General features: G+C 59.9%; 2 protein-coding genes across 4 annotated transcripts in view; both read left to right on the forward strand.

Moving 5' to 3' along the window:
- RASSF1 (Ras association domain family member 1) overlaps positions 1 to 6,023 on the forward strand; it is a 29,124-nt gene extending 23,101 nt beyond the window's left edge. For both annotated transcript variants that reach the window (XM_073352573.1, XM_073352574.1), the window contains 4 exons: positions 1,579 to 1,683; positions 2,000 to 2,294; positions 2,716 to 2,831; positions 4,460 to 6,023. In XM_073352573.1, coding sequence (XP_073208674.1) covers positions 1,579 to 1,683; positions 2,000 to 2,294; positions 2,716 to 2,831; positions 4,460 to 4,606 — 663 coding nt within the window. In that variant the 3' untranslated portion in view covers positions 4,607 to 6,023. The remainder of the gene's footprint in view (positions 1 to 1,578; positions 1,684 to 1,999; positions 2,295 to 2,715; positions 2,832 to 4,459) is intronic.
- Positions 6,024 to 10,288: 4,265 nt separating this feature from the next.
- TUSC2 (tumor suppressor 2, mitochondrial calcium regulator) overlaps positions 10,289 to 13,647 on the forward strand; it is a 34,852-nt gene continuing 31,493 nt past the window's right edge. Inside the window, exon 1 of one of the 2 annotated variants that reach the window (XM_073352576.1) lies at positions 10,289 to 10,585. In XM_073352576.1, coding sequence (XP_073208677.1) covers positions 10,440 to 10,585 — 146 coding nt within the window. In that variant the 5' untranslated portion in view covers positions 10,289 to 10,439. The remainder of the gene's footprint in view (positions 10,586 to 13,647) is intronic. The other variant, XM_073352575.1, reaches the window with a different exon arrangement.

The raw sequence follows: 13,647 nt of genomic DNA on the forward strand, positions 1-13,647 counted from the left end.
GCCCCAGTGGAGAGTTGTGTCTAGATCTTCTGTGCCAACCCTGAATGGCATGGGCAATGCCAAGTTAGCCCCTGAAGAGCGACATTGGCATTGAAGCAAGTACCTCAGACCAAGCAGCTGTTCTTTGCCTTGCATTGGTCGGGGGAGAGGCGGGACACAGGTGTTTAGCCTGGGGCCTGGGCCACTTAGCCCCTTGAAAGCAATCCTGGGAATTCTCTGGCCTGTGTTTGCAGGGGCTCAGAGCAGGTGATCTGAGTAGTCTGATCACCCCCTGGCTGAGGGTGGCACAGAGGCACTGTGGGCAGGCCCCGTATCTGGCCTGCTGGCAGGGCCAGGGGTGCAATCGCCTGTGGTGCCCTGGAGGTGGGATCTCCTGCTGGAGCCTCCTATATTTTTTTCTTCTGGAGGCTGGTCACTGACTCGCACCCCAGCCCCGCCTGTGTGAGGACCCTGTGTCAGCACGGGGGTGTGAGCAATACACCTGCCCGTGGGCGCTGCTCGGCAGCGAGTGCCTCCTCGCCCCTGGATTAGGCCAGCAGCTGCTGTAGCTCTTGGCTTTGTGAAGTGGTTTCTCCAGTGGTAACGGCAGTCTGCAGTGCTGGCTGGCATAGCTCCCGCTGTTCTCAACAAGGACACAGCCTTCCTCTGCCCTCGGCCTCCCCGAGTGTCCACCTGCTGTGCCTTCTGTGGGGCAGGCTGCTGCATGATCTAAACCTCTGTATGGCTCGCTGCCTCTTGGAAGCCTCTGGGATAACAAGTAGGGGGGATGATTCCTGACTCCCCACTTTGATCCTGCCTGTGGGTCCAGGGAGCTCTCCCCAGCCAGGCCTGGGGGGACCCTACGGGAGGGCTCAGCAGGGTTTTATCTCTCTCCAGATGCACCCGTCGCACGAGGTATCTGCCCACGGGGGTTTCTGGTCTGCCGTGCGGAGCAGGTGTAATTAAAGCAGACTTGGTATCTACCTCTCCCATGGGGCAGGGAACTCCTCTGTCCCCGTCCCCCCCCCCCGCTCCAGCCTGTCTGGCTCACACAGGCCAAACCAACAGGACGTCCCCCTGGACTGAAATCCAGCCATCCGTGTCACACACAGCACCTGTCCCCCTCTCTTGCTTCACTGTGACCCCCTGGCTACATCAGAGTCACTCCTGATGTGCACCACATCAGGGACAGACCCACAGGAAATGGGGCACGGACCCTGTCATGGTGCTTCTTGGTGCTGGTGCTGCTGGCTTCCTGAGCTGGGCCAGGTCAGGGAGCCTCTTCTTCCTAGAGGTGAACTTGCCAGGGCAGGGTGGAGGGTGCCGGGTGGGGGCAGCGTGCACAGGATCCAGAGCACCCATGCCCAGGGCTATTGGAGACCAGGCAGCAGGAAGTTCTCAGGGTGGGGGAAGCATAGCAGTCCTAACTCCTGCAGCAGGGCATTGTGGGTGCTGTGCCAATCGCCATGTCACCGAGTGGGCCTGGGTTGTGGCCGGGCTGAGATGCAGAAGGCAGAGGGTAGCTGTGGGGACAGGAGCTGAATGGGAACCCCTGCTGACCAGGGAGGTGGACTGACCCCACCCTTCTCTCTCCTGCAGGACGAGCAGATTGACTGGGAGAAGCCAGTTCTGACCCAAGCCGAGATCGAGCAGAAGATAAAGGAATACAACAGCCAGATCAACAGCAACCTCTTCATGAGCTTGGTGAGGCCAGGAGTGTGGAGGGTCTGCGCTCGGGGGATGGGGCAGGGCAAGGAGCTCACAGCTTCAGATTTGAACTCTCAAAAAGGGGCAGTGCTCAGAATCCATTCCAGGGGGGTCATGGCTCCATGTCCTGGCCTTCCCTGCTCCCAGGGGCTGCATCCAGAGCCCATTACAGGGGGCACAGGGATCCCATTCTGGGTGTTCCCTGCTCTCAGGGGCTGCACCCAGGGCCCATTTCATGTTCGCTGCTCCATTTTCCTGCCCCGTTCCCCGGCTCTGCCCAGCTCATTCTCTCTCTGGTTCTCCCTCCTCCCAGAACAAAGACGGCTCCTACACTGGCTTCATCAAGGTGCAGCTGAAGCTGATTCGGCCGGTCTCGGTGCCAGCCAGCAAGAAGGCGCCCTCCATTCAGAATGCCAATAAGGCGCCGCGCTCCCAGGTGGTGACGCGCCGCACGTCCTTCTACCTGCCCAAGGACACAGTCAAGCACCTGCACATCATCTCCCGCACCCGCGCCAGCGAGGTCATTGAGGCCCTGCTCAAGAAGTTTATGGTGGTAGACAACCCCCGCAAGTTCGCCCTCTTCGAGCGAGCTGAGAAGGACGACCAAGGTACCTGGCCTCCTCTCCTCCCCTGGGCTCACTCTCTCCACACGTCCACCCCGCAGTCCCCATCTCAACCGGCTTTAAAACCAGCCAGAGCTATTCCCAGTTTGCAGATTACACTGACTAGCCAGGGCTTAAATTTTACCCTGCCACAGTGGCTGCCCCACTTCCTCACAGTGCCCCCTGCTGGGAGAGGCTGGGATTGGCATAGTTAGGAGCTCCCCCCATGGCCAGAGCTTGTGCCCTGCTCCCCACAGTGCCCCCTGCTGGGAGAGACCAAGGCTGGAGTGGCTGGGAGCCCCCGCACCCCCACAGCCAGTACTCCTACTCCACTCCCCCAGCACCCCTGCTGGGAGAGGCTGGGGCTGGAGTAGCTGGAGCTGTCTGCTCCACTGTACTGAGCTGCGTGGCCCGTCTGTCATTGCAGTGTACCTGCGGAAGCTCTCAGATGAGGAGCAGCCCCTGCATCTCCGGCTGCTGGCTGGCCCCAACGAGAAGGTCCTCAGCTTCGTTCTGAAGGAGAACGAGACCGGAGAGGTCAATGTGAGTCTGGGAATGGCCTGATATGTCTTGAGGGGGAGCCTGAGTCCCTCTGGGAAGCCTATGGGTTTGTGGGAAGGGTGTTATAGCACTGCCCTCTGCTGGCTGCCTCACTGACTGGTCCTGATGGCAGGGCTAGCCGGCTGGAAAGGGGGAATTGAGTGCAGAGGGGTGTCAGGGATTCTTGTAAGCGCCCCTTCCTGGCCACCCACCAGGGTTGCTGCGAGGGGAGTCTCTGTCATCCGCATCCCCAGGGTGCTTCAAGCTCCTGGAGCCTGAATGGAGCCACTGCCCTGGTCTCAGGATCCCTAGGCACACTCAGGGCACAGACCTCGCATCTGGCCACCCTGCTTCAAGTGCTGGAACCCGCTGTCCAGCTGCCTGCCCTTCGGGGCGCAGCACTGACCCTTCACACTCCCCAGTGCGTGAACAAACCCCGCCCCCAGAACTCCTCCCGAAAGGGGTGACGCCAGTTCCAATTTAACTGTCTCGGGGGCACAGAATAGTTGGGCAGCTGTGCACACAGGCACACACGCTTTGTACAGTCTTTCAACTTGATGCTCTTTATATTGTTGATGTGACGCGCAGGAGATTAGACCGTACCAAACAATCAAACACCCTAAACGTGATGTCCCTCGCTAGCTCACCCTTCCCTTGGGGAACATTTGTGTTCCGGTAGGCGGGCACGTCCCTGCCACAGCCTCCCTCTTCTTCATCTGCTGCAAAAATAGCTCACTCCTGGACCTTTCCTCCTGGTGAGCTCCTTTATTCTCCTCCTGATAACTTTCCAAACCCCCCTCCCTTCAGACAGGGGCAGGAAGTGTCTTTTCCCAGCTGGAGCAATCCCCTTGTCCCAAAGCATTTTACTTTGAATGGACGATTGATTGTTGTATGCTGATTAGTCCCCATTGTCTCTGGCCTGGCAGAGACAGACACAACCCTGCTAAATCTTGGGGGATCCACATACAGACAGGTGTTCCCTGACAGTCAGTTCATGCTACAATGTCCTAAAATCGTCCGTTCCAGAGGATAAGGGGAACAATGGGAGTAAATAGGGGAGTTCAGCAAGGCCCCATTTGGGACGTGGGCATGGGAGAGGTAGAAACAGAAGGCTATGCCTGAGAGCATGAGATGTGCACAGTGAGGTGCAGGGCACTGCCCCAGCATGAGAACCTCACCCCCACCCCCCGCTTCCATTGGGAGGGAATTTGAGATCACTACTGGTTCGTGTAAGGTTTGGTCAGCATGGGGCAGTGTAGTTGAAGGATACTGGACCGGAGCCCCCTGCTGTTCCAGTCGTGGCCCCCACACAGTACTGCCGTAGCCACTCTGTTATTGCAGCCCTGGGCTCCCTCTTTTTCTCCGCCTGCCAATGCCCATCAGTCCTAACCTGCAGCCACCCTGCCATTTCTGTTATGGACCCCACACAGCTCAGTTGATGCCCCTCCATCCTCACCCACAGCTTTCCCCTGCCTCCCGCCACCGCACGCTAGTCCAGCCTTGGGTTCCAACCCCATAATCCCCTGAGAGCTCTGCTAATGCCCCGCAGCCCTTATCCACTACCTAGGTGATGCTGCACACCGTGGCGCAGGCTCCCAGAATGACAGGCCCTCTGCCCTCTCGCCCTGCAGTGGGACGCCTTCAGCATGCCTGAGCTGCACAACTTCCTGCGCATCCTGCAGCGTGAGGAGGAGGAGCACATCCGCCAGATCTTGCAGAAGTACGCCCGCTGCCGCCAGAAGATGCAGGAGGCACTGACTACCCGCACCCCGGGCTGAGCCGCCCCCGTCCCGGACCTGACACTCCAACCGACACCAGGTGGCTAGGAGAAGAGGCGGCGAGGCCAGGTGGACATGGACGGATCCGCTCCGGGACTATGCTTGTGGGTCGGGAGCTCCCCTGCGTGGGTGCAGGGAGGTGGGGGGGAGTGTGGGAGGGGGCGGCAGAGGAATGGGAGGTGGGTGGCTCCCCCGCGGGGGCCCCCAATGCCGTGTGAGGCGCGAATGTGAGCGATGGAGGGACTGTGTGCATGGGGACATTTCCCCCGGGTGGGGGGCACTGAACTGCCCCCCCCATCATGTGTGCGTATATGTGGGGCTGCTGGGTCACTGCCAGGATGGCTGCTTCCGGCTGTGCCTTGGGGAGAGGTGGGGCGGTACAGCTGGTCCAGGTTCATCCTCCTGCCAGGGCCTTGGGCTCCGCTGGGCCTAGCCGTGTCTGGGGTATAGATGGAGGCTCAATATGGACCTTATTGGCAGCCCCTGAACCCTGTTCCCCACTCCTTGGGGAGGGGGAGGTAGCAGTGGACTCTGAGAATGGGAGGGCCCTGGATCTGTTCAGCCCTGCCCTGTCGTTAAGCAGGACAGCCAAGACCTCCTGATGTGGCCAGACCCTAGGTCCCTGGACAGGTGCAGCCACAGGGTGCTGTGCTGGCAGGGCTGAAGACTCTCTCAATTCAGCCACGCTCAGGGCCGTCTGTGGGGCAAGCCTCGGGGAATTGCTCCAGGGACCAATGCAGCCCTCAAGACCCTGTGTTGGTCTTTCCAGGATCCTGTTACCAAAGGTGGCCTCGGTAGAGGGCAGCATCCAAAGGAAGGCCAGGAGAAGGAGCTCGGGGACCACATGGGGCAACCCCGTCCCCAGGTGTAGCCTCAATGGAGCTGGTGCCAGGGAAGGGTCTGCCCCCGTAGGTATCCTGGAGAAGAGGCCATGGGCGCTGTTGCGTGCTAGGTCCCTCACGTGAATGGAGGGATGGCACCCCACAACTTGCCCCCAGCAAGCTCGGTGCATCCTGGTGGGAGCTTGGGCCAATAGCAATGGCAAGTAGATAGCACTGGAGGGCGAGGGATGGCAGCCCTAGCCTTGGACAGGCCCTGCTAGGCACTGCCAACCCTTCCCCGAGGAGCGGCAGACCCCCTGTGCCCAGGGAGCTGGGGCACTAGTGCAGGGCTGCAAGGCTGGAGTGAAGCAGCCGAGCCACTCCCCATGAGTGCCTGGGACCCGAGGCTGTGCGAATGCACCAAGAGGCCCCCCTCTTTGCAGCGGGGCCTCGCTTTGGGATTTGAGTTTTTCAGTAAATGTTTTTGAACTCGACTCTGTTGAATGTCCCGAGCTTCCGTGGGGGCTGCGCTTCCCCGGAGGCTCGGCCTGTGCGTGGTGCTGGCTCTGTGTGGATCAATAAACAATTCAGGGCAAGACTGTTTTGTTTCTTTGGAGCCAGTTTTGGGTGCAGAATGACAACCTGTCTGCCCAGCATCAGTGATAGACCCCAAAGCTCCTGAACCTATTCCCCACCCGCACCCTGGTGGCCTCCCACCAGGCTTTGCCACAGCCAGAGGAACAGGCAAAGCCTCCTAGAGGTGCAACAGTGGGGACGCCTGAGCCACCCTGGATAGGGAGGCAAAGGGGGAGGGGCCATTGAACCACAGGGGGCAAACTGCCCCTGCCCCTCGCCATGTCCATCTTGACCTCCTGCTTCCCATGCAACTTCCACTTGCTGCCATTCATAGCTCTGCCTACATCTTCCACATGGACCTGTGATCAGTGCTGATGTGACCTGAGGACCTGTTGGTCTGTTATTTGTGTCCCAGTCCAGGCAATGCTCCCCTCCTCTCTCGGGAGGGGAATGGTGATGGTGACAGGGAGGGTAGACTCCCTTGTATAGTGCTCCCTTGCAAGCTAATGGCCATTGCAGAAGGCTGCCATTCTCTGAGGGGTGCGTGTTTGGTAACACTGGATTCACAGTCACTGAGGTTTGCGGAGTCATGAGTTGGCTAGCCCACTACAGTAGCCCAAATTGTGTTGGTAAGCAATGGGGCAACCTATAAGGATTCAGGCTGTTGTCTCACACCATGAGTTATGCACCATGCAACCTGTGCAGCCCCCCCCCCCCCCACATGCATGCAAATAGAGAGCAGCAGTCTCCCCCCTCCCCCCCATCTCCTGGGGACCCAGCCTCAGGAAGAATGGGCGACCATATAACAAATTACAGTAGTATGGTGCCACTCAGCCTGCATAAGCCCAGACCCCTTTAGAAATTCAAGGATCATTTCTCCTGTCCCTCTGGGGTGAAGCATGGCAGCTGTTTCCAGCTACCCATGGCAGTGATATGCACCAGTGTAGACCAGGAAGTGAGGCTGATGCGAGTATCCACAGGGAGGAATTAGGGAGGTGGAATTGAATTCTTGTGGCTGGGAATTTGCCAGAACATTGTCCCATGCAGCCTTTTCCCTCCGTGACCTTCACCTTCAGTACCTTCCCCTCTGTACCGTACATCTCACACGGGCATAGCAATGTTTGGGGTACTGATCTACAGGATGTCTGAGGAGGACTCGTTGCAATCGGCCGAGCAAGGCTGGGGCAGGAGGGTCAATGGGATGAACTTTTCCCGGCGGTTTGATAACAGTAATAGACAGTGTGCTGTGGATTGACATTAGCCATAGTCAGGAGAGAGCAGGGGCTGTGTAATCTGCCTCCTGGGAAGGAGTTCCCTACTTCAACCCTTATCCTAAACCCATTCTATTCCCTGCACCGGCTGCTCAGCCTGGGGACAAGCCCCCTGTCCCTGTCGGGCCTGCAGAGCCCATGTAGCTGTGGAGGGCTGGGTGGGTTCCACCCTGCTGCCAGCCCAGGCTGGATTCCTGAGCACGGCATGGAAGGCCTCGGCGCTGTTGGCCACAAGACAGGCAGTGCCAGTGGGTGGAGGAATCTTTCGGACACATGCTACCAGCCAGCTAGATTTGCTGCTGGAGCAGAATGGAGGAGAAACCCAGGCACCAACATGCCAGTGCCACAGAGCTGCTTCCCCGCCCTGACTCCTGCTCTGCCTGCCCATCCTAGCTTCTGGCCCTGGGAGAACAAGAGACTAAACATAAGGCCTGGAGGTGAGGGCTTCTAGCAGGCCCTGGCTGTGTGTCTGAAAGGCACCATAAGGGGTACAGGTACCAGAGCAGGGGAGATGCCCTCCTGCTCTCCCCAGCACTCACCATAGCTGGGAAAGCTCACCCGCCAGGGACAAAGCCCCACTGGGCTGGGAAGCCCAGGTGCCAGCCTGGTGGCAGGTGCCGATGAGTCATGCTAGGAGGCAGATGTGCCCTGCCACTGAACGCTCTACACTCCCCCCCCTCCCAGCCCAACCCTCCCCTAGCACCCCTGCACCCAGTCAGGCCTTGCCCTGGGGAGCATGTGCCGGGGGAGGGGAAGAGGCTGTGTGTGCTTGGGAGTGGGGGAAACAGGGGCAGTGGAGGAAGAGCAGGAACTGCGTGCACCAAGGAGGTGCGGGAGGACAGAGACTGTGTGTGTGTGGGGGGTTGTGTGTGACCCGGGGCGGGGTGGAGGCAGCGGGAGGGGGCCGGAGGCTGTGTGTGAAGGGGCGGGGTGGAGGCAGCGGGAGGGGGACGGGGGCTGTGTGTGAAGGGGGCAGGGTGGGGGCAGCGGGAGGGGGCTGGGGGCTGTGCGTGAAGGGGCGGGGTGGGGGCAGCAGGAGGGGGACAGGGGCTGTGAGTGAAGCGGGCGGGGTGGGGGCAGACAGAAGGGGTGGGGGCAGCGGGAGGGGAATGGGGATGGGGGCTGTGAGTGAAGGGGGCGGGGTGAGGGCAGCGGGAGGGGGATGGGACTGTGTGTGAAGGGGGCGGGGTCAAGGCTGTGGGAGAGGGGTGGGGGCTGTGAGTGAAGGGGGCGGGGTGAGGGCAGAGGGAGGGGGACTGGGGCTGTGCGTGAAGGGGGCGGGGTGGGGGCAGCAGGAGGGGGTGGGGGCAGCAGGAGGGGGTGGGGGCTGTGAGTGAAGGGGGCGGGGTGGAGGCTGCGGGAGGGGGAGGGGGAGGGGGAGGGGGAGGGGGGCTGTGTGTGAAGGGGGCGGGGCGGGGTGGGGGCAGCGGGGGCTGTGTGTGAAGGGAGCAGAGTGAAGGCTGCAGAAGGGGGGTGGGAGCTGTGTGTGAAGGGGCAGGGTGGGAGCAGCGGGAGGGAGTGGGGGCAGCGAGAGGTGGGCAGGGGCTGTGTGTGAAGAGCGCGGGGTGGAGGCTGCGGGAGGGGGAGGGGGGCTGTGTGTGAAGGGGGCGGGGCGGGGTGGGGGCAGCGGGGGCTGTGTGTGAAGGGAGCAGAGTGAAGGCTGCAGAAGGGGGGTGGGAGCTGTGTGTGAAGGGGCAGGGTGGGAGCAGCGGGAGGGAGTGGGGGCAGCGAGAGGTGGGCAGGGGCTGTGTGTGAAGAGCGCGGGGTGGAGGCTGCGGGAGGGGGACGGGGGCTGTGAGTGAAGCGGGCGGGGTGGGGGCTGCGGGAGGGGGACGGGGGCTGTGTGTGAAGGGGGCGGGGCGGAGGCTGCGGGAGCTGTGTGTGAAGGGAGCAGGGTGGAGGCTGCAGAAGGGTGGGAGCTGTGTGTGAAGGGGCGGGGTGGGGGCAGCGGGAGGGGGTGGGGGCTGTGTGTGAAGGGGGTGGGGTGGAGGCTGCGGGAGGGGGACGGGGACTGTGAGTGAAGCGGGCGGGGTGGGGGCAGAGGGAGGGGGTGGGGGCTGTGTCTGAAGGGGGCGGGGTGGGGGCAGCGGGAGCGGGTGGGGGCTGTGTCTGAAGAGCGCGGGGTGGAGGCTGCGGGAGAGGGACGGGGCTGTGTCTGAAGGGGGAGGGGTGGAGGCAGAGGAAGGTGGTGGGGGCTGTGTGTGAAGAGCGCGGGGTGGAGGCTGCGGGAGGGGGACGGGGGCTGTGAGTGAAGCGGACGGGGTGGGGGCAGAGGGAGGGGGTGGGGGCTGTGTGTGAGGGGGGGTGGGCGCAGCGGGAGCGGGACGGCGGCTGTGTGTGAAGGGGGGGTGGGGGCAGAGGAAGGGGGGTGGGGGCTGTGTGTGAAGAGGGCGGGAGGGGGGTGGGAGCTGTCTGTGAAGAGGGCGGGGTGGAGGCGGCGGGAAGGGGGTGGGAGCTGTGTGTGAATGGGGTGGGGGCAGCGGGAGCGGGTGGGGGCTGTGTCTGAAGAGCGCGGGGTGGAGGCTGCGGGAGGGGGACGGGGCTGTGTCTGAAGGGGGAGGGGTGGAGGCAGAGGAAGGTGGTGGGGGCTGTGTCTGAAGGGGGCGGGGTGGAGGCTGCGGGAGGGGGGCGGGGGCTGTGAGTGAAGCGGGCGGGGTGGGGGCAGCGGGAGGGGGTGGGGGCTGTGTGTGAGGGGGGGTGGGGGCAGCGGGAGCGGGGTGGGGGCTGTGTGTGAAGGGGGGGTGGGGGCAGAGGAAGGGGGGTGGGGGCTGTGTGTGAAGAGGGCGGGAGGGGGGTGGGAGCTGTCTGTGAAGAGGGCGGGGTGGAGGCGGCGGGAGCGGGTGGGGGCTGTACGTGAAGCGGGCGGGGTGGAGGCTGCGGGAGGGCAGGTGGGAGCTGTGTATGCCGGAAGGAGGCGGGGCCGGGAACCGGGACTCGAGCCTATTAACTCCGACCCCAACCCACCGCGTCACGTGAGGGGGAGGAGTCTCACATTGTAGCGCTGCTCCTCGCACTCTCCCCGCCCGCCCCCCCGATCACGTGAGGCGGGCGCCCCGCGCGGCCGGAAGTGTCGTAGGGCGGATCGGGGTGGGGTCTCTCCGTTGCTGGGCTCCGCGAAGGCGCCGGGTGGCTCCTGCCTGCCGGGGCCATGCTCCCGCCCTGAGTATGGGTGCCAGCGGCTCCAAGGCCCGCGGCCTCTGGCCCTTCGCCTCCCCCGGGCCGGGTGGCGCCGCTGGCCCCGGCGGGGAGCAGGCCCTTGCCCGGGCGCGCGGCTGCCGTAGCGCCACCCCCTTCGTCTTCACCCGCCGCGGGTAAGGGCGGGGCGGGCGCCTGGTTTCCATAGGGCAGGGGGTGGGTTGCTATGGGGCTGGCTCCCATTGGTTGGGGGGTTGGCTGTTGGAATGGGCTCCCATAAGCAGGGGGACCTCTTTCCATGGGGCAGGGAGTGGGTTGCTATGGGGTGGTCTCCCATGGGATGGGGGGGTCTCGTTTCCCTGGGGTGTGTTGCTGTGGGAGTTGGGGGTGTAATGGTTTGGGCTCCCGTGCAGCAGGTGGCAGCCAGCAGGTTCCCATGGGGCAGGAAGGTGTCAGAATTGGAGGGAGCGAGTTGCTCTGGGGTAGGCGGTGGCTGGGGGCTGCACATCTCGTTCGCTATAGGATAGCGCAGTCTGGCAAAGAGGCAGGATCTTCTGGCCCCCTGCATGATGCCTTTCTCACTTCCAGGCCACATTCAGATGAGTTTCTTCTACTGTAAAGTGGCCCTTGCGGTGTCCTGGTGGGCATGTTGGATCCTGGGGTCTGCACCAAAGAGCTGTGACATCTGAATAAACTGTCACATCCTGGAAAATCTGAGGCCTAGATGGGCACCATTGTGCCCCTGAGCAGCCTTAGCTGGAGCCTTATAGTGCCCAGTGACACCTGGCACTTGCAAGTACCGCTGGTCCATATGTTCCTATCCATGGAATATTCTCTGTGGTGCCCCTCTAGGGTTGACTGCAGAGTCTCAGTTAAAGTTACACACTTTTTTTAGTGATTAGAGGGTACAGTGTGGATACAGAATCATTTTTTTAGTGATTAGAGGGTACAGTTTGCACCCTGAAGCCCTGTGTAGTAGGCTGGGAGGAGGATGGATTTGCCTATAAGGGACATTCACTCTAAAGGGTGAGGGTGCTGAGCTCTGGGAAGACAGAAATGTTACTCTTCCCAGGGCTCTTGGCAAGAATGGGGAGGGGCAAAACAAAAGGCTCTGAATATAGTTTCTCACACTAAGCTTTGGAACTTATCATAGAATCATAGAATCATAGAATATCAGGGTTGGAAGGGACCCCAGAAGGTCATCTAGTCCAACCCCCTGCTCAAAGCAGGACCAATTCCCAGTTAAATCATCCCAGCCAGGGCTTTGTCAAGCCTGACCTTAAAAACCTCTAAGGAAGGAGATTCTACCACCTCCCTAGGTAACGCATTCCAGTGTTTCACCACCCTCTTAGTGAAAAAGTTTTTCCTAATATCCAATCTAAACCTCCCCCACTGCAACTTGAGACCATTACTCCTCGTTCTGTCATCTGCTACCATTGAGAACAGTCTAGAGCCATCCTCTTTGGAACCCCCTTTCAGGTAGTTGAAAGCAGCTATCAAATCCCCCCTCATTCTTCTCTTCTGCAGGCTAAACAATCCCAGCTCCCTCAGCCTCTCCTCATAACTCATGTGTTCCAGTCCCCTAATCATTTTTGTTGCCCTTCGCTGGACTCTCTCCAATTTATCCACATCCTTCTTGAAGTGTGGGGCCCAAAACTGGACACAGTACTCCAGATGAGGCCTCACCAATGTCGAATAGAGGGGAACGATCACGTCCCTCGATCTGCTCGCTATGCCCCTACTTATACATCCCAAAATGCCATTGGCCTTCTTGGCAACAAGGGCACACTGCTGACTCATATCCAGCTTCTCGTCCACTGTCACCCCTAGGTCCTTTTCTGCAGAACTGCTGCCTAGCCATTCGGTCCCTAGTCTGTAGCTGTGCATTGGGTTCTTCCGTCCTAAGTGCAGGACCCTGCACTTATCCTTATTGAACCTCATCAGATTCCTTTTGGCCCAATCTTCCAATTGGTCTAGGTCCTTCTGTATCCTATCCCTCCCCTCCAGCGTATCTACCACTCCTCCCAGTTTAGTATCATCCGCAAATTTGCTGAGAGTGCAATCCACACCATCCTCCAGATCATTTATGAAGATATTGAATAAAACCGGCCCCAGGACCGACCCTTGGGGCACTCCACTTGATACCGGCTGCCAACTAGACATGGAGCCATTGATCACTACCCGTTGAGCCCGACAATTTAGCCAGCTTTCTACCCACCTTATAGTGCATTCATCCAGCCCATACTTCCTTAACTTGCTGACAAGAATACTATGGGAGACCGTGTCAAAAGCTTTGCTAAAGTCAAGAAACAATACATCCACTGCTTTCCCTTCATCCACAGAACCAGTAATCTCATCATAAAAGGCGATTAGATTAGTCAGGCATGACCTTCCCTTGGTGAATCCATGCTGGCTGTTCCTGATCACTTTCCTCTCATGCAAGTGCTTCAGGATTGATTCTTTGAGGACCTGCTCCATGATTTTTCCAGGGACTGAGGTGAGGTTGACTGGCCTGTAGTTCCCAGGATCTTCCTTCTTCCCTTTTTTAAAGATTGGCACTACATTAGCCTTTTTCCAGTCATCCGGGACTTCCCCGGTTCGCCACGAGTTTTCAAAGATAATGGCCAGTGGCTCTGCAATCACAGCCGCCAATTCCTTCAGCACTCTCGGATGCAACTCGTCCGGCCCCATGGACTTGTGCACGTCCAGCTTTTCTAAATAGTCCCTAACCGCCTCTATCTCCACAGAGGGCTGGCCATCTCTTCCGCATTTTGTGATGCCCAGCGCAGCAGTCTGGGAGCTGACCTTGTTAGTGAAAACAGAGGCAAAAAAAGCATTGAGTACATTAGCTTTTTCCACATCCTCTGTCACTAGGTTGCCTCCCTCATTCAGTAAGGGGCCCACACATTCCTTGGCTTTCTTCTTGTTGCCAACATACCTGAAGAAACCCTTCTTGTTACTCTTGACATCTCTGGCTAGCTGCAGCTCCAGGTGCGATTTGGCCCTCCTGATAACATTCCTACATGCCCGAGCAATATTTTTATACTCTTCCCTGGTCATATGTCCAACCTTCCACTTCTTGTAAGCTTCTTTTTTATGTTTAAGATCCGCTAGGATTTCACCATTAAGCCAAGTTGGTCGCCTGCCATATTTACTATTCTTTCGACTCATCGGGATGGTTTGTCCCTGTAACCTCAACAGGGATTCCTTGAAATACAGCCAGCTCTCCTGGACTCCT

The sequence above is a fragment of the Lepidochelys kempii genome, chromosome 7 (genome assembly GCF_965140265.1).
Source record: "Lepidochelys kempii isolate rLepKem1 chromosome 7, rLepKem1.hap2, whole genome shotgun sequence".
Lineage (NCBI taxonomy): Eukaryota > Metazoa > Chordata > Testudines > Cheloniidae > Lepidochelys > Lepidochelys kempii.